The 21209-nt window shown below is 37.0% G+C and overlaps 1 protein-coding gene across 15 annotated transcripts in view; it reads right to left on the bottom strand.

Annotated features, from left to right (window-relative positions):
* Positions 1-21209, bottom strand: part of LOC133527250 (myogenesis-regulating glycosidase) — an 82555-nt gene that overhangs the window by 46727 nt on the left and 14619 nt on the right. For all 15 annotated transcript variants that reach the window (XM_061864175.1, XM_061864169.1, XM_061864178.1 and 12 more), the window contains one exon: positions 7188-7688. In XM_061864175.1, the coding sequence (XP_061720159.1) occupies positions 7188-7664 (477 nt within the window). In that variant the 5' untranslated portion in view covers positions 7665-7688. The remainder of the gene's footprint in view (positions 1-7187; positions 7689-21209) is intronic.

The raw sequence follows: 21209 nt of genomic DNA, 5'->3' as shown, positions 1-21209 counted from the left end.
CTGGATAAGATTCACGGGCACCGATGATTGAATGTAGGTAAATAGGACACCGGGAGGGGACGCCAACCGTGGGTCTGTAGTATTTCGATATCACTACAATTTGTAGTTGTTAAAATAATATAAATGACAATTGACAATAAACATTGCGTAAAAATTGGCAAATTATCCGGTACATCTGTCGGCATATATACACATAGCACCATGAACTCCTTTCGTTCCTTGGTTACGACTTTTATTCCCGCGATACGCGCACTACTGCACTTTACAACGGTGACACTGTGAAACGCACTATTAGTGAGGCCTACCGCGAAGAACACCAGCCGATAAATCCACCGCCGATTTGCCTGTGTAACTGAAGTCCTTATCAATTTGTCCCAGAAAGGCCAAATCATGGGGCATTAGCCAGGCTTCCTGAAGAGCAATCACATCCGCCCCCTTACAAAGCGATCTCACACATCGCTTATCTTTATATTTTTGCAGTTATATGTTATAAAAACACTACCATTATTAATCTGGGCAATTCTCACAAATTCTCACACATATAGTTTATTAGACCCTGTCCCCCACTTCTTACTACAGCAGAGCCACTGGGTTTGAAGCTTATGAAACGGCTAAATTTAATACCATCAGGCCATAATTTATTATCTAGATAAATTTCTGACTTGCGTTTATTTACAAAAAATGTATATGCATTGTAAGACCTCTCAACTTTCATGCTTATTTTTTGAAGAATATGTATGCTAGTTTTAAGGTACGGTAAGGTATGGGCCAATAGTTGTCTGATTGATTGATTGATATATTTATTCGTTATAACATAGGTACATTGTATTGGTCTTAGAGGTAAAGCATATTGCGAACACTATGTTTTGCCGTTTGGCGTACGAATTTGTTTTTATATAAAATTAAATTAACATGCACAGGTCTAAGGTATTCATGCTTCATTAGTCAAATCAATTACAAAAATAATAAATCAGTTCAGAAAGATAAACTCACAATAACAATAAAATATTAAAGAATGTCAACAATGAAATTTTATAGAACTACAAATAATGTCAAAAATAGTAACATTTCTTGAGTAGTAGCGTTTTTAACGCCTTCTTAAAATGTGCAATACCTATTTAATTCTTTAATATTGTTCGGAATTCTATTATATATTTGAGATGCCATTCCTAGCACACTTTTGCGCATCATGGCTGTTTTACACACTTTATGGCATAATTCATTTTTGTATTGAGATCGTACAGGGAGCTTACGCGTGTCAGCAATTTTATCAAAAAGGTTTAGATTACATTTCACAAAGACAGACATTTCCAAGATATATAGACAGGGCAAAGTTAGGATATTTAGTGATCTAAAGTACGGAATACAACTATCTATAATTTTTAGACCACACATAGATCGTACACATCTTTTTTGGGCTTTCAGTACTGCGTCTTTATCAGCAGCATTGCCCCAAAAGATGACTCCATATCGTAGTACCGATCCAACAAGTCCATGATATGCAACAAGTAAAGCGTCATTATTTACTGCCTTGGAAAGCTTATAAAGAGCAAATGCTGACTTACTTAATTTTTTACACACTTCATTTATATGGTATTTACAAGTTGAAAATAAAGATTTTCATTTAATTTTCATTAATGTCAATTTTCTATGAAAATATGACGTTCACGGCACATCATTTAGATGTCACAATATTAAAAGTTTGAATTAACTGAAGTTTTTGTTCAGCTCTATGAATAGATAGGTTTTACCCGCTTAGTTACACTACCACACTTAATGCTGTGTAAATTTTATTGTACGTTCCAATGTAACCCAGGTCTAAATAAAAGAAATCCTTGTGCGGTCCGTTAGCAGTTAAAGATTTAGTGCCCCACAGGATGCCATTATACAATTAGTGACGTCAGAGGCACCCCGCGCCGAACTGTGGGCTAAGAAAGCAGGCAGCTGTCGAAATTGGACGACGTTTCAATTAAATTGAAGTTGTGTTGTTATTTTATTTAGCTTTTAAGAGGAAAGTATAGCACGTATCATACAAAAAGAGAAAATGGAAAATGGAAATTTCCACTTCTAAATATTTTCCATTCTACATGATTTTTTAGTATGTTATCGACACAATAAAAAACTAGGTTCATAGGTTTTCCTTCTTTTCATAATTTGCAAAACAAAAAATATATTTCAAAGAAGCGAAACCTATATACCTAGAATATAGTATACTGAAGCGATCGACATCAAAGTCAAAGTTATTTGTTAAGATTTAGTTAGTGGAAACCGTTTTCTCCCGAACTGAAATTTCATAATAAAATACCGTTATTTCGTTAGAATTTCAAAACTATTCTTCCCTCTCAAGATTTTGATTATTATATATGTTAGTTTGTAAGGTATATATAGGTGGGTCTTAGTTGCCTGAAAATAAATGATATTTTATTTAAAAAGCGGACTTTATTTATTTAATCTTTATTGCACATAAGAAAACACACTGTACAATAGGCGAACTTAATGCCGTAAGGCATTCTCTACCAGTCAACCACCAGTAAACTGCCGCTGAAAGGGTGGTATTTTATCAATCTATTTAGTGATAATTATGCATGTATGTTTTCATTTACGTAGCTATGTTTACATAACATCAATACGTAAGTGAAGAGTCTGTCCTCACACTATTTTATCTCTTCTTCTTCCTCGCGTTTTGCCACGGCTCATGGGAGCCTGGGGTCCGCTTGACAACTAATTCCAAGATTTGGCGTAGGCACTAGTTTTTATGAAAGCGACTGCCAACTGACTTCCCAACACTAAACTAAGCCTTGTCGAGATTAGTCCGATTTCCTCACGATGTTTTCCTTCACCGAAAAGCGACTGGTAAATATCAAATGATTTTTCGTACATAAGTTCCGAAAAACTCATTGGTACGAGCCGGGGTTTGAACCCGCGACCTCCGGATTGCAAGTCGCACGCTCTGGCCGTTAGGCTACCAGCGCTTTTCCTCACACTATTTTATAAAATTGTAAATTGAATTATAAATTGTTGGTGTTCCAAATGAAGGTTTTTTTGGTTTAAATCTATAGTTCAACAGAGTTTACAACCCATAATATATTACATAGACATTTAATGCACTTTTAGCAAAATAATGCACCTCGAGTCGATAAACGTCTACCTGTCATGTATCAGTACCCCTAGTGTAAATAAATTCGATTTTTAAACGTGACGTACGCGTTTGCGTTTAGTCTCATTTTGTATTGGATTTAGAAAGAGCGCGCCAAGCGGGACGTTTTGGAAACTCAAAATCCTATACAAAATGAGACTTAACGCAAACGCGTTCGTCACGTTATGATGTCGATAAAATTTACACTAGGGGTACTGAATCTGCTGTGCTTTTAAAAATAAACTGTCGGAAAGGTCTACTTAATAATCTTATGCTTTTAATACTCGAAATAATCATTAGGCAAATAAATAAATAAATATGTTTATTTTACTTTCACAATTAGGTACCACCGCAACCTTAATCAAGATCAAGATGTTTAAGTACTAATTCGCATTGAGCTAGAATGACAGTAGGCCTACTCGTATGCCCAGCAATTGAACTAATAAGACTAGTTATGATTTGTCAAAAAAAAGTATTTATTTTATCCTACTCACTCTTCCTTCATGTTCCCTCCTTAGCTGCTCCAATTCATAATTATGCAGTCCATGCGGCATCGATATCGAATTCCTCATCTTTCTATGCTGCATCGGATTCTCAGCTTCTTCATCCTTTTTATCTTTATTATCACCATTTTCATCCTTATTCTCAACTCGTTTAAGCTCAATTTCCTCTGGCTCTACAATCTTGACTGTAGGGGTTGAAGCTCTAAATCCCCCTTCAAGATGAGCTCCATCTATAGGTGATATAGGATCTCCAATTTGGAATTGTGCTTGTGGAGTATCTGCATCTATGAATGGTATATCAGTTGGAGTTCTAGCGGTGTTAGGCGTGGTTGCTTCTAGTATTCTTCGCCTAGTTTCTGGAGGCATTTCGACGAAATCATGAGGGTAAGATGGTATGTGTATTCGTAAATCTGGTTTCTTTCTGATGCGCATCTTGAGTTTTAAATTAAACTTTAGAGCTCTTAAGTGTTAGAATTGTATGCACTGCACAATGCACGATCTTTAATCACTAAAAGTCTTCAACTACTGACATTTCTTGTCGTGTCCATTTATCAATCCTTGTCAGGATCTACTAATCTACTTTCTTATCTCCGACTTCATTTATAATTATTTTTAATTTATCACTTTCACAAACACGATTGAAACTACACTTTGTATATTTACACTGACAAGTTATTACGTATATGATGCTTAATTTGAACGAGATAACTTTAATTGTTGTGTTTGCTGTTTCGATAACAATTTAGTATCATACTTGTTACTCCAATGATTTAGGTACCAGTCTAAATTAGTTCGAGCATTTACCTCTACTGTGTCTTAAAGATTGTATTGTCTGCGACTGAATTTCTTTTCCGGCATACTATCAAATTTGTCTTTATCACGTGAAGTGATAACAGGTGACGTAACGATAGCGAATTATTTGTCAAAACTGATATTATGGTGTTCGTTTTATCAATTCGCTTGCAAATTATTGCCGCGTTTTACCTTGTTAATTCAATTAGTGTGGATATATATTGGTTATTCTGAGCTCGATAGTAGTTTCCTCCTTTGATAAGAAATATTAAATATACTAGTAATAATAACGTATTAAAGTCATAATGTATGTTCATAACCATTTTTAGGGTTCCGTACCCAAAGGGTCAAACGGGACCCTATTACTGAGACTTCGCTGTCCGTCCGTCCGTCCGTCTGTCACCAGGCTGAATCTCATGAACCGTGATAGCTAGACAGTTGAAATTTTGCACAGATGATGTATTTCTGTTGCCGCTATAACAGCAAATACTAAAAACAGAATAAAATAAATATTTAAGAGGGGCTCACATACAACAAACATATTTTTTTTGCCGTTTTTATAAATAATGGTACGGAACCCTTCGTAAGCGAGTCCGACTCGCACTTGCCCGGTTTTTCATTGACTATTGGCCATATTAGCTACAATGCTAATATTTTTCTAACGACTCTGAGATCGAGTAGAAAACATCAATGAAACATGCTTGTTTAACATTATTTAAGTATCATATTTTCTGTCAATAATAAACTAAACACCCGCAAATATAATAAAAATATTATCCTTAATTTTAAAAATATATAAGAATTACGAGGTAGTCTTCAGAATCCACTTTAAACTTGTTGATAGTCTGTTTAATTTAACCAACTGATAAATATCTTTATCTCGAGAGCAATGTTATGACTATCCAAATAGCGTCAATTATAGTACACGCGATAATCCCAATCTCAGCAAACATCGTTAACATCTTGTTTGCGGGCCATTGGATTAAACTGTTTGGTTTATGAAATTGCCTTTATCATGGTCAAGATAGCCTACAATCATGATTTCGACGCATTCTCTGGCTAAATGAGGAAATCGGCAGGAAAATTAGATTTTGATATAGCTCGCAAAATCGTCATGTTTCAAAGGCAGTCGATTGACACATTTCTAGCTCCATTTATTACGGTGGCAAATCCAATAAGCGCAAAAACAATAATATATAGGTAGATATAGGTAGATATACTTTCTCAACAAATATTAGTTGTGCTTAGTAGGTAGGTCTTAATCGTGTGCTTAAGATAAAACTAAATCATAATGTATCATTGTATTGTATTTTTACGATATACTTTGGAAGAAACTTGAGGGAATTAACTTAGCGCCCGATTTGATAGGTATATTTAGATATTGGTATGGAAACCAGATCAACAACGTGAGATGGGCAGGTACATTGTCTGAGACGTATAGGTTGCAATGTGGGGTGAGGCAGGGGGGGTTGAGCTCACCATCGCTTTTCAACCTATATATGAATGAGCTTATTGTTGCGCTCAGCAGCATGCATGCGGGCTGTCACATAGACGGGGTTAATATGAACAATGTGAGCTATGCCGACGACATGGTGCTGTTGAGTGCGTCAGTCTGCGGCATCAGAAGGTTGCTTAAAGTATGTGAGGATTACGCACACACGCACGGACTCAAGTATAATGTTGATAAAAGTCAGTATATGGTTTTTGGGGTCGAGTCTAAAATACCATCTGTAATACCACCTATCAAACTTAACACGGTTGCCCTGCAAAGGGTATACCAGTTCAAGTATCTAGGTCATATCGTTACTACCGACCTCAAGGACGATGCTGATATAGAACGGGAACGTAGGGCCTTATCGGTCAGAGCTAACATGATTGCACGCAGATTTGCTCGATGCTCAAAAGAAAGTAAGGTGACTTTATTCAGAGCTTTTTGCACAACATTCTACACTTGCAGTCTATGGAGAAGGTACACCTTGAGATCGTATAGGGCCCTACAAGTACAATATAATAACGCGTTCAGGGCACTGATGGGGCTGCCGCGATACTGCAGCGCATCAGGGATGTTTGCGGAGGCGCAGGTAGCGTGTTTTAAAGCTACCATGCGCTTGCGAGCCGCATCTCTGGTGCGACGCGTGCGCGCCAGCTCCAACAGCGTCCTGGCAATGATTGCGGACAAGTTTTGCCCGTACATGACATTTTGCTGTGGACTCCATGCGCCCAGCAGCGCTGTGGTTAACACATTGAGATAGGTGATAACTGTCAATGTGTTAAAAAACTTTAATTTTCTTTGTATAATTTTATTGTAGGTATTAATGCATGTGTACTCGTATTTGTAGTATAGTGTTTAAGTCTAGTGTTCCAAATTAATATGTATGAGTCATTATGTTACTCGAAATAAACGAATTTTAATTTAATTTAATTGCACTCCTAACAATCTAAATGGATAAATGTGTATGGCAGTTTTTAAATATTAATTGACGTATTATCATTTCTGGATTGTTAAAAATACAAATCAATGTAATTTATATATTAACCCCATCTCATAAAACACTTATAAATAAACACGCTACAAGCCTCAATCGCCTACTAATCATTTGATTTTAACTTATGTATTTGTAAGGGGTAAAAGATAAATTTACTAATTGAAGCTCGTAGGTCTGACATAAATAAAAATTATTTATCGCAGACCTTGTTCCATACAGTGTTAGTTTATGAATAAGGGGATAAGATAATGAAAGAAAGAAATAACTCACCTGATCCTGCGGATTCTGCAAATACTGCTGCCTCAGCACCTCCAACTCCAAATTCTGAAGCGTCGGCATCGAAATCGAATTCCTCCTCAAGTTCGTTCGTCTCTGTTCCGCTTCTACATCCTTCTCATTCTGTATCAGAGCCATAGACTCTTCGGCAGCTTTAGAAGTACTAGGAGATGTGAGATCAGTCGATTGTGTGCTAGGACTATTAACTCTACTAGATTTGCTTGAATCTGGTTCTAAAGTTATATAAAGCGTTCCTTCAGGGGTATTAACTACTATTGTATCACTGTCTGGTGAAGAATGAACTTCTCCTAAATCGGCAGCATGTATTTCTTTGGTTTGTCGTTTTGGTCGAATGGGTTCTCCTGGCTTGACATGGTCAAGCTCAATGAAGTCATCAACGAAGGGGATTTCTTTGTTTCTTTTTAGTTCGGGGGAGTTGAGGCCTTTTGCTATTTCTGGTTGGCCGTCCATGTCGGTATTTCATACAGCAGTAACCTGAAAATAGAGTTTTCTGATTAATGGAGTGCTGTAATATTGTTTTACAGTACATATGGTGCTACTTTATCGCACTAGTGCGAAAATTAGCATATTACGTTACTGTGTCGAACATTTAAAGGGTAAATGTACTGTAAAACATTGTACGATACATGTGCGAATAGGTGATTCGCAACTCGTGTCGATTTAAAATACTCCCTTCGGTCGTGTTTTAATTTATCGCCACTCGTTTCGAATTTCCTATTTTTCGCACTTGTATCGTAATGTACTATTCTGACATCAAAGTGTGGATGAGACGTTTGGATGTCAACTGTTGTTAGGGCGTCGTTGTTGCCGCCGTGGTTGACTTTCGCTGCCGAATTACTGCCGCGATCATTACTATCATTGCGTCATTCATTTTATAAACAAAATTGACAAATACAGTGACGGCAACAACATGCGAATGTCACCTTTATAAAAATGTTTCAGACAAATAAGATAACAGAGGGTATTTAAATAAATAACTAAATAAATAAATATTATAGGACATTATTACACAAATTGACCAAGTCCCACAGTAAGCTCAATAAGGCTTGTGTTGAGGGTACTTAGACAACGATATATATAATATATAAATATTTATCAATACTTTAATACATAGAAAACACCATGACTCAGGAACAAATATCCATGCTCATCACACGAATAAATGCCCTTACCAGATTTGAACCCGGGACCATCAGCTTCGTAGGTAGGGTCACTACTCACTAGGACAAACCGGTCGTCAATGACAACATAAGAAACACACTGTACAATAGGCGAACTTGCCGTAAGGGATTCTCTACCAGTCAACCTTTAGGCAAAGCAGATAAGTTGTAGGCGGTGCAAAAACAGGAGGTATAGATGATACAATTAGGTACATGTACGAACGCAATACAATCATAAGAAATACACAAACATAAAAATACATATAACATATATAATTGATTTAATTTATATTCTAAAGTGAGCTGCATGCTGGTAAATAAAGGCAGGACGAATTGCTCTTAAATTGTTTTTCACACCGCCTGCTGGAAATATGAAGATGTACCTATTTAACCTTAGTCCAAGGAGAGACTTTGCCTCCTTGTGTGTGTTCTACCGCTTATACAATGGGCTGTGCTCATCCTCACATCCTAAAACCTAAATGGTCGCGTACTGTGCGGTTTAAGAGGAATTTCCTCTCGCGGACGCTCCGGCTATGGAATAAGTTCCCTGTAGAGGTTTTCCGGAGGGGCATTATGGGGATTTTCAAATAAGGAGTTTATAGATTTTTAACGGATTGGCAGCGCGCATGTGGCATCTCTGGTGTTGCAGAAGTCTATAGGCTACGGTGACTGCTTACCATTAGACGGGCCATAGGCTTAAATTAAAACACGGAAATCTCCTTCAGTACACCTGCATGAAATAAGATCTTTTTCGAGCAAGTGTGTTGAAGAATAACGAAATAAATGCCGATGAATTACCAGATGACTATATCTTACTCCATGAGAGACTGTGAAACAATGCACCATTATTTACACATTCATACAGTTTTATAACTGCATTTTAATCTGTTTTAGAAATTATTAAATAAGAAGCACAGACACTAAAATGAATAAAAAAACATATTTATCAACAACATCTTAAAGTCAATGACAGACACATGTGACCAAAACAGTTGGTTTAGTGATACTGAAATGCTAACATTTGGCTTGAGTAACTTACATATTTAAAAACGTTGTTAGCGACTTCCATATTTAGAAAGGCGGATTTAGAGGTGCACCTACAGATTGAATGTCATTGTACTACTCCTATATAGCAATTTAAATGTCTAATAAGGTTACAGTATACATAATGGATATATAGATATACAATGTTGTTACTATAACTAGCTTAAATCTAGAATATGCCCTTGAGGCATTGACCAAGGATGCTGTTGGCATTTCCTCGTTGTATCGCAATGCTGATACGTTGTGCGAGGAAGCCGCCAGTTCTTCGGTCACCAGTTACGTCAACCAAACGCGATTTCTGCAAAAAAACTTGTGTGTGCTGGGAACCCTAAGGTAAATATTTATTTATTTATTTAATCTTTATTGCACAGTACATGAAGGTACAAATGGCGGACTTAATGCTTTAAGGTATTCTATACCAATGGGTTAAGCCAGAAATATTAAAATATATGAAATAATAGATCAAAAGTTGCCCAAAAGTGATTCCCTACTCTAAGCGATATTATTTTAGCTGTTGTCAAGTACCTTATAAAACAAAACCGTGTCTGTCTGTTTGTATGTTCGCAATAAATTCAAAAACCACTGAACGGATTTTCATGCGGTTTTCACCTATCAATAGAATGATTCCTGTGGAAGGTTTAGGTATATAATTTGTTAAGATTCTACTCGTGCGTAGCCGGGGCGGGCCGCTATTTTACCTCTAAGGCTTTGTGAGTAATTGTTTTCTTTTATCAAGGTGCGCCCGGTACTTTTTTACTTAAAGTATTTTAATTACTAAGAAAATGTCTAACTTACTATTATTTATCTTCTGTCTGTGAATACTCGTGAACGGGTGCTGTTTGTGGAAACCGGTCTGTTTAAGCTTACACGGGCTGTTTGTTGTTTGTATTTTTTTTTCATAGTCTTTTTTGTGTAATTGGACACTTGGAGATTGAATACATCTTTAATAAAGTATGTAATATTTCATTGATTCCATATTTGTAATTGTTTTTTTTGTAATTTTTATTGTTTGTAAAAATTGACATGTAAAAGTGCCCCTGTGACCTATTTGCTGAATGAATGTTTGATTGATTGATTGATTGACTAAGAAAATTTCATAACTTAATAATATTTACCGTCTGTCTGTCAATATGGAACTGTTCCACAAGCAACGCAAAACTAACAGACCTACGCCATTAAAATTACGACGATCTAGATTATATTCTTCTTTGACGGCGCTCTAGCAGAATTTGAAATAGAGGTGTATTGTCAAAGAAATCTTTGTAGCCACATAAACTTACTGCCATCTTTCGACACACGATTAAAACTTTAAGAACGCCAGTTTTTGATATTTAACAAATTTAACACATATGATTGAAAGAATAAGGATCAAAGTCTAATGGCGTTCTAAAAGTTTTAACCATGTGTCGAAAGATGGCAGTAAATTTATTTGGCTACTAAGTTCTCTTTGACAATACACCTGTATTTCAAATTCTCTTTGTCTGTACTGATCCTGCTTCGTAAGCAGGAGGTCCCGGGCTCAAATCCTGGCAAGGGCATATAAGTGTGCTTATCACAAATATTTGTTTTGATTTTGATAGCCCAGACGGTGCAAGTGTTACTTTAAAACGTCAAACTTCTATGAAACTATGACGTTTACTTAACACTTGCACAGTCGACTATCAAAATAGCTGCCAACTTAGCTTGGTCTGACTCTATGGATGTTTTCTGTGTATATAAGTATTTTACATAAATAAATAAATAAATATTATAGGACATTATTACACAAATTGACTAAGTCCCACAGTAAGCTCAATAAGGCTTGTGTTGAGGGTACTTAGACAACGATATATATAATATATAAATATTTATAAATACTTAAATACATAGAAAACACCCATGACTCAGGAACAAATCCATGCTCATCACACAAATACATGCTCTTACCCGGGACCATCAGCTTCGTAGGCAGGGTCACTACCTACTCGGCCAAACCGGTCGTACATATAACTATATATGATATATTAAGTATATCATAATCTAGTACCCACAACACAAGCCTTACTGAGCTTACTGTGGGACTGGGTTGATCAATATAAAATTGACCTCTAATATAATTATTTATTTATTCTTCAATATAGAGCTCCACTAAGACAGGTTTTTTTTTAATTAAACCCCTAGAATTTAAAATTAGGGTTTAATTTTGACAACTTTACGCGAACGAAGTCGTAGACGTAAACTAGCCCATAAAAACACGCAATTTAAGTGTCAAAAAAAATACAAATTGATGTTGATGTCATTTTTAGGGTTCCGTACCTCAAAAGGGAAACACGGAACCCTTATAGGATCTGTAGTGTATAGATGTCTCGAGCGCCTACGTCATGGTGACGTCACTGACAGTTACAGTCAGTCGATGTTAGATCGGCGAGCAGAGCGGTCGTACCGCGTGATGTTTGTGATGGCGAACCGTTGGAAATAGAAATTAGAAATGTTTATTTGCCAGAATACGTTACAATTAGGTCTTAAAACAGTTTTAGTATCAATATTCAGTCGCCATAAAGGCAACATGCAAAATGTTTGTAATTTACATTTACTAGTAGAGTACATCAGGTACATGCATACAATTTTAATAATCCTAATAAAAACAATGACATAATGTAAATAAAAACCAAATGAGATTAAAATAGAAATACTAAGCTAAACTAAAATAGATTGGTAGGTATGTCAAAGTTATGTCATAATATGATAATTAAAAATTACTATTTGAAATTTAAATAGTCCTTAACAGTATAAAAGCAATTGTCTTGTAGCCATTTAGTCAGTTTTATCCTAAATTCATTTCCCCGCAACATTCTTATATCGTAAGATTTACTGAGGTAAATACAGTACTTTACAGGATCACTTTGTTGTCCGTCCGTCTGCCCGTCTGTCTGTCAAGACCCTTATCTCGGGAATACGTGGAGGCAGCCAGTTGAAATTTAAACAATATGCTCAGATCTACAGTCCCTTGAACTTGGCTCTCATTTTACATTTATGTTTTTGATGGGATCTTACTTCTTACACTTACCCAAGTACAGGGAAAAATCTAAAACTATAAAAAAATAAGTCAAAGTTACGGAACCCTCGGCGGGCGAGTCCGACTCGCACTTGTCCGGATTTTTTACATCTTGATGTCATTATTAAAGGTTTAGGCTTGTCGCTCATCATTAACACCTGTCATTTCATACTTAAACAAAAAATGTAATGAGTAATGACGCACGTAAATTTGAAGTTTCTTTTATTTTGGTACGTATATTTGTTTTTGATGACCGGTTTGGTATAGTGGGTAGTGACCCTGCCTACGAAGCTGATGGTCCCGGGTTCAAATCCTGGTAAGGGCATGTATTTGTGTGATGAGCATGGATATTTGTTCCTGAGTCATGGGTGTTTTCTATGTATTTAAGTATTTATAAATATTTATATATTATATATATCGTTGTCTAAGTACCCTCAACACAAGCCTTATTGAGCTTACTGTGGGACTTAGTGAATTTGTGTAATAATGTCCTATAATATTTATTTATTTGTGACTTTCCATCAGGGTCTTTATGCTTTATGTGCGTAAGGAAAGGACCCTTTAGGCATGGATTTATTTATTGAGAAAGATATATTTTTGTAATTTTCATATTGTTTCACTGATAGTGTAGTTTTATTTTGTTTTCTTTTAAACTAAACCAATGTACTTACTTGCATAAATATGTATTTTTATATCGCATAGACTGTTACGATTATGTATTTTGCACTAAAATCTTTTTTTAATGATTTAATGGAGTAAATTCGCAAAACTTTGCATAACTTCGTGAAGCTAACTGTAAGCTTTACCTATTTTAAGGAAAAAAAAGTTACAACTTTCATAGAATTTTGTCAAATATGAAATATATCACTCATCGTTGACATGACATTTGAGAGTTTTCCTCATATCTCACGTTATTAATTAATATTTTCCGAAACCACCAACTGACATACTGTACAGTAGGTACTTAACAATAGAGTTAATTGTTAGGAAGGAAAAAAGGCTTGTATATTATGTAGGTACCTATTGTGCAGACGCAGGTGCGTCAGTCTGAAGCTAGACGGCACACAGAACTCGACGCTAACGGCCCGGCTACGATTTCGCGCTACGGCGGCAGCGGCGAGCGACGGCCATAGATGGGAACGCAAGGTCGGTTCGCTGTGTCTCGGTCGCCGCCGCCGCCGCCGCGCGATGTTGTCGTGGCCGGGCCGTAAGCGCGACGAGACCAGAGGGCCTACCGCGAACCACGTTCGACGTGTTGCCTCTCTGTTGCACTTGCAAATTCGTACGTAAGCGTGACAGGGAGGCAACACGTCGAACGTGGTTCGCGGTAGGCCCTCAGACCACCTGTGGCCATACTTTACAATTATGTCGGAGGGGTGCTGACTTGCAGCGAGTGTGGTCGCACATTCGCCGCAAAAATTGGCTACATCAGTCACCTGACAGCGCACCAGCGACGCTGTCAGCGGTAGAACGCAGTCGCTGTGGCCGAAATCGGCTAGGAGATGATGATGATGATGAGTATATAGTCGACACCAAATAAATCTGACATGATACAAGTAGACTGTATCGTAGCTCAACTTATACTACGTCGGTGGCAAAAAAGCATACGGCCCGCCTGATGATAAGCAGTCGCCCGCAACTCCAGAGGTGTTACTTGCGCGTTGCCGACCCTAACACCCCGCACCCTCGTTGAGCTCTGGCAACCTTACTCACCGTGTTCGTGGCCTTACTCTAGTGTTATTTGGTTGCGGTTTTCTTTAAGGTGGAGGTACTTCCCCAGTTGGGCTGGAATGACATCCGCTGTGCTGTGCCCTACCACACTAAGCGACAACTTATGTATCTAGGCTGTTAGGTTCGCAAAATCCTATATACAACTCTTATACTACCGCCGCTGGGATTCTGCGTTGATGCGTCGATGGACGCAGCTTCATGTCTCTCGCTCCACGTAGGTAGTTTTTATTTGTAGATTTATTTATTATTATTTGTTATTATGCTTATAAGTATCTTGATTATTTATGTTACTAACCATGCTATGGAACGTACAGTCAGCATCAAAAGTAGCGGATCAAATAACGTTTCATAAGTAACGACCATTCTGTAACAGCTTAACAAAAACTGATGGCTTTAATATAGTACAACTATGACTGTAAAAGATATACTTTTGAACGCGAATTTTAGAAATTTATCTATATATGGAGAAGTTATACGGAATATCAGATACTTTTGGCGCGTTGTTTCATCCGCTACTTTTGATGCTGACTGTACAAGTGTTCTGAAAATAAATTGATTGAATTGAATTGAATATATACCCGTTATTACTAGAAGTTATCCGACCACAGAATAAGGCAATATTTTTTTATTTATTAAAAGGCAACAAGGCCCAGATTACAAGTACCTTATAGACTAACATACATACAGACATACTCAGATAAGTTGGCAGCGATTTTAACCAGACAGACAGTGCAAGTGTTATTTTAAACGTCAAACTTCAATGAATTTATGACTTTTACTTCACACTTTCACAGGCTGGACTATCAAAATTGTTGCCAACTTGGTATGACTCTATTCAAAATTCAAAAATTTAATCTGCAAGTAGGCTTCAAGGGCTCTTTTACAAGTCAATACAACATTTATAGTAACATCATATAGTGACATGAAAAATACATAACAACATTTATAAATACAACAGCCAATACCTGGGTAAACATTACATTATAAATATTATAATAATCTTAAAATAAATAATTACTACAATACAATAGAGATGTATAGTCTCTATGGTTAAAAACAAATTAAATTTGGAGATCATCATCTTATAAAATTAAAAACTAAAAGTCACTATAATGAACACCGCTATAGTGGAACAGGCACGAGTAATGGGACGGTATAGACAAATCCTGTAAAACAAGTATTTACCATCAGTTTTTAATCGCTGGCAACATTTTACCATAAACAAGAGCCAAAGAGCTGCTTAAGTTTAATTTTTCATTGATATTTGCTAATTCGAAAATTAAGGACGCCATACATCCTATGACTGGAGCAAAAAACCATCGTTTTAATTGATTTATAATATTGATAGCAATAGCAGTAGCTTTCATTAAATACATAGAAAACATAAAAGATGAATTGGACATTCAAGTTTTAAAGCATAAAGCGGTAGAAATTTTACGCTTAGAAACGGGTATCAGCTTATCCGTATTATGAAGCGCTTATAAAGCCAAATGAAAGGGTTTTAGTTAAAACCTTACGAAATATCCCTTCCAAAACCCTCGAAGGGGTTACCAGACCGGTCCTTGACCCAAAATAAATAAATATTATAGGACATTATTACACAAATTGACTAAGTCCCAAAGTAAGCTCAATAAGGCTTGTGTTGAGGGTTCTTAGACAACGATATATATAATATATAAATATTAATAAATACTTAAATACATAGAAAACACCCACGACTCAGGAACAAATATCCATGCTCATCACATCACAGGAATAAATGCCCTTACCGGGATTTGAACCCGGTACCATAAGCTTCGTAGGCAGGGTCACTACCCACTAGGCCAAACCGGTCGTCGTAAAATAAGGAGGGGTATGGGGGTAGCTTAACGACTTATACGCTGAAAATTGTCTTGAACTCCTTATACCTTCTACTGAAGGCACGTTCAGTGTTAATACACTATCCCGCCACTGTTCAGTGGTCACACACAAGCACATTCATGAGCCAAGGTCGCGAGATATCGTCTGTTTGCTGAGATTATCTCGCAGATTACCAGCTTCCATTCCACCGTACCGTAACTGTGACGCCATTGTGTGCAGTCACGTTACCTTCATAGCCCTTTGAATTTTATGAGTCAAACGATGGTGATATTTTATTATAAAATTTGAGGATATGGCTATAGGCTAGCGTAATCTTTATTATTAAGCTATTAACCGCAATAGAATATTTGATCGAGCGTGCTCGCGTCGCCGCCGGTACGAAGTTACGCGAAGTTTTGTCTTTTTTTTATATACTACGTCGGTGGCAAACAAGCATACGCCCGCCTGATGGTAAGCAGTCTCCGTAGCCTATGTACGCCTGCAACTCCAGAGGAGTTACATGCGCGTTGCCGACCCTAGCATCCCCCCCCTCGTTGAGCTCTAGCAACCTTACTCACCGGCAGGAACACGACACTATGAGTAGGGTCTAGTGTTATTTGGCTGCGGTTTTCTGTAAGGTGGAGGTACTTCCCCAGTAGGGCTCTGCTCTAGATCTGGAATGACATCCGCTGTGCTGTGCCCTACCACACAAAGCGAGATGACATTCACAATGCCCATACCTGTTTTATTTATCAGACTGCGGCAGAAATAAACTGGGTATTGTATGTCTTACAAATCAGACTACGGCGGTTAAAAGGTCTCAAATAACCTCAAAACCTAAGCCTTAAATTTCTTGAAGCATGGTATGGAAACAACCAAACATAAGAATAAGAAACCATTTATTGCCACACAATAAAAAAACAGATAGGTCACAAAATACAATGTTTAACTTAAAAAAATTGGCATGTGCGGCAAGGAACGGGCTCAGGGCCCTTATTCGACATGCTAAAAGTGACGTTTCGTGTTGATTTCCATTTGATGTGAGAAATATTGTGACTTGTCGAATTGCTATTATCACCACCTGTCAGTGAACAATATCCACACTAGAGGCGGGGCGTTGTACCGGAATAGTTTTTGGAACAGGTTATTATTTGTAATAGACTACTTTTAGCTTGTCGAGTATTTAAAAGTACGGACTTTGATTTCTGAAATAAAACAAATATGAAACTTTTATCATCTCGTACCTCCATTCTTACCGTTACTTTAGGTAAAATAAAATTTTGTTAACAGATGGTCGTCTGGGTGTCTGTTGTATCTAAAAATAATGTAATAATATATAACAAAAATATGACAATAGATTCATAGCCTTCACTCAAAACGTCACCATATTTCCGACCCTTACCGAAATAATAAGTCGATATTTGTATAAATAATCCTTATTTGTAAGACGCCTAAGCACGGCAAATACGTAAACTGCCTATTGGGGGTCATACTCGTAAAACTGGTATTTTAGACGTACTTTTGGTACGAGTAACAGAGACGTACTTTTGGTACGCAGTCCCAGCTCTAGTCAGGATTCTAGTTGTCAAATATAAGCGTGTCGAATACGTATTAGTTAACTGTCAAATGAAATTAGATCAACGGTAGACTTTTTTGTCGATGGGTATGGCTGCCATGTTTGGATTTATGACATTTAAAAGGGGATCCTAAGGCAGAGAGCAGTTTTTTCTGTACGATTTTGATTCTTCTACTGGACGCAAGATGGAGTTAGCTGCCAAATTCCGATCAGGCTGACGCAACTAGGAAGAAAAAAGTTTTGTATCGAATTTGTTTCGCAAATCATTGCCAACGAAGAAAAAGAAAACGTCAGTGCTATTTATTCTGTCAAGTTTACATCAAGTCTACTGTCAGCCTAATTGCTTTGTTTGTTTTGAAGGCTTCAATGTTTTGTTCGGGTATTTCGTGTAATTTCTTTATTATTTAGTGAAAAAATCGAAAATAGTCAACCGTGATCACAGTAAAGAGCGAGTTTGTTACAATGCCAGCGAGAAAACGGTTTACTAAGTGTGAAATATGTGGCAAGCGAGCCACTCGATTAAATCACGAAAAAAGGGATTTTATGGCGAAATTTCCCTTGGATGAAGACTGGTAAGTATTGCTTTAGATACTTTTGACCTTATTTTGGGTCAGCAGGCTATAAACACATCGAAAATTAGATATTTTACATTATTTTTCGTTGTGAACTAGGGATGTACTATAACTATCGATAACTGTAGTTTTATTTGTATATCAGTGTAAATAATTAAATTAAATATGTGAAATTTCCTTAGAACTAGCATGCAATATGACCATAATTAATTCGTCGAAGATTAATAATGCATAAATTATCTATTACTTATGCATTAATGGTCATTAGTTAACATATTTTTTTATCTAGGGATTATTTAATATATTAACCTAAAATGTAAGAAAATTAATCTCTGTTTTTATGATAAATAAAGAAATATTATAGGACATTATTACACAAACTGACTTAGTACTAAAGTATGAATGGCATGTGTTGTGGGTACTTAGACAACAATATATATATATATATACCCACAACACATGCCATTCATACTTTAGTACTTAGTCAGTTTGTGTAATAATGTATATATATATATGTACATAGAACTAATTTATAAGTATTTATAAATACATAGAAAATACCCATGTCTCAGGAACAAATATTCATGCTCATCACACTAATAAATGCCCGTTCCAGGATTTGAACCTGGGACCATCAGCTGCATAGGCAGGGTCGCTGCCAACAAGGCCAGACCCGTTCTCATGATTAACAGACATATAAATACATAAAAAGTTAAAGCATTGATAAAGGGTTGTTGATAACTGGATGCCGAAACACATGATTTATAGATGCATATTAGCGCGAAATAATCAGTTGATCATCTCATTAGCAAACACATGGAATATAAACTGTAGATAAAGTCATGTTTTTCCAAGGCTGTATGTTTTCAGATGCAGGCAGTGGGCCAAATTTGTTGGGAACGAAGACCTGATACATCTTCCCATAGAAAAGTTACATTTATTCAAACATGTATGTGCACATCATTATGAAAATCAAGCATTTAATAAAATAAAAAAACACGACTTAAAAACTATTAAAATAATTCGAGTCCACATTAAGCCCGACCAGATAGTAGTCCAATTAAGAACTATCCACTATATAACATACAACTTAAATGTGAACTCGATGCTAACCTGATTTCGAGTACAAAATTTGTAGACAGGAGCCTATGTTTCAACCCTCCCCATTTTATCGATATCGATAAGAATCGTAAGCGTGTAGCGTACTACACTATTTAAATCGCTTATGTTGGTACTATGGTTCTTTGACAGTTCTTTGTCGTACATGTTGGTAATGATTTGCGAAACAAACTGATTCCACTCGCTAGTATGGAAATCCCGTCTCTTAAAACGTAGTGATTATAATGCTCTTTGACAATGACATGCAGTTGCGTCGATGTAGATCTATCATAAAAACGTACATGTGACGCATGTGACAATTGTCCAGGATGAAAAAATATCTTGACAATTAACATAAAGCAATACAATACCACAAAATGTCAACAAGAAAACAGATTTATTATAAAAATACAAATTATATACAAAGCTTCATTTTAAAACCAATGGTCGTGGGTTCTAACCCCGGCTCTTAACAATGTGCATCTTGTAACATGTACCGATTGCTTTTCAGTAAAGTAAAATATATTCTCATGAGGAAGATGGAGTATCCCCAATAAGGTATATTTTCCCCTCTGGGTTAGAAGGTCAGATAGTAGTGAGACAGGGAGATATAGTGAAGAATGCGGAAAAACAAGCATTTATTGTGTTGTTAGGCTAGTTTTTTTTTTTCAAAATTTGAAAACGAACGCAACAGCATGCTCAAAGCCCCCTGTGAGTCAGAATCTGTTAAATTTAGGCTTAAAACGAAACAGGAGCTGAGCCCGTACACAAATTTGAGATTTTTAGAAAAATATCGCCGTCGCGCTGACGAGTGTGGCACCCCGTACCTAGCTAGAGACTATCCCTTGTGTGTGTACCAACAAACCAAATTTTAGACAAATATGATACGTCTTCTTCTTCTTTGTCGTTGTACTCTTTGCAGAGCGTCGTGGTCAACTGCTGATATCAGGCGCAGATGTTGCTTGCCGTACGATGTCTCGCAATTTTTCGCGATTGGGGGCCATTCTGGCAAATGCGTTCAGGGGACTCTTCATGGCAGATTTGATTTGGTCAGTCCATCGCATAGGTGGCCTTTTGCGCGGTCTTTTTCCGTTTGCTCTACCCTGCACCACTAGACGCTCTATGGAGTCGTTGTTCCTCCTCGAGACTTGACCGAAAAAACTGAGTATGCGGGTCTTTACGAGAGTCGGAAGGCGCTGCTTGATACGGAGTTCTTTAAGGATGGAGACATTAGTCCGAAACTCGGTCCAGGATATCCCCAGCATTTTTCTCCAGCACCATATTTCTAGGGCGTCTATCGTCTTCTCCTCTGTCTTTCGGATAGTCCAGGTCTCCGCAGCGTATAAGAATATAGGAAAAACAAGGGCCCGTACAAGCCGAACCGTCGTGGTGTTTGTGACGTTTCGGTGATAGGCTACGCTATACGTAAAAACTAGCCAAGACAAATCCTTTATAATTTCAGGATTTTCTACACAGCACAGAATATGGCACCCATATAGATCTCAATTCCGTTGTCGGCGAGTCAACAACGACACATATTCTTAATATTGAACTTAATTGGCTCTTATTACACATTTATGTTTTAAATTAATTATAGGCATAGACATACCATATCCTATTGTAAGTACAAAGTTTCAGAGCAATCTAGCTAGCCGATTTAAAATGAGAGCGAAACTACATTTGTATGGAGAACCTAATTTGCTGCGGACGCACAATGTAGCATAATCGGATTAGGACCAACCTCGAAATCTCTGTAACAGTCATGAAATTTATTATGTATATAAATTAACGGCCCCTTTTTCATGCCCAAACCATTTAACATTTGGGGACCTCGAGGAATCCGAGCCATCTTGGAAAATGTGTACCATCAACACAACAGTCAACATTAAAACTTATTAAATTCTACACAAAAAAGTCCTCGATATCTTTGCGGAACAATAC

The sequence above is a fragment of the Cydia pomonella genome, chromosome 17, assembly GCF_033807575.1.
Source record: "Cydia pomonella isolate Wapato2018A chromosome 17, ilCydPomo1, whole genome shotgun sequence".
NCBI lineage: Eukaryota > Metazoa > Arthropoda > Insecta > Lepidoptera > Tortricidae > Cydia > Cydia pomonella.
The sequence above is the reverse complement of the archived record's forward strand: the minus strand, read 5'-3'. Positions and strand labels throughout refer to the sequence as shown.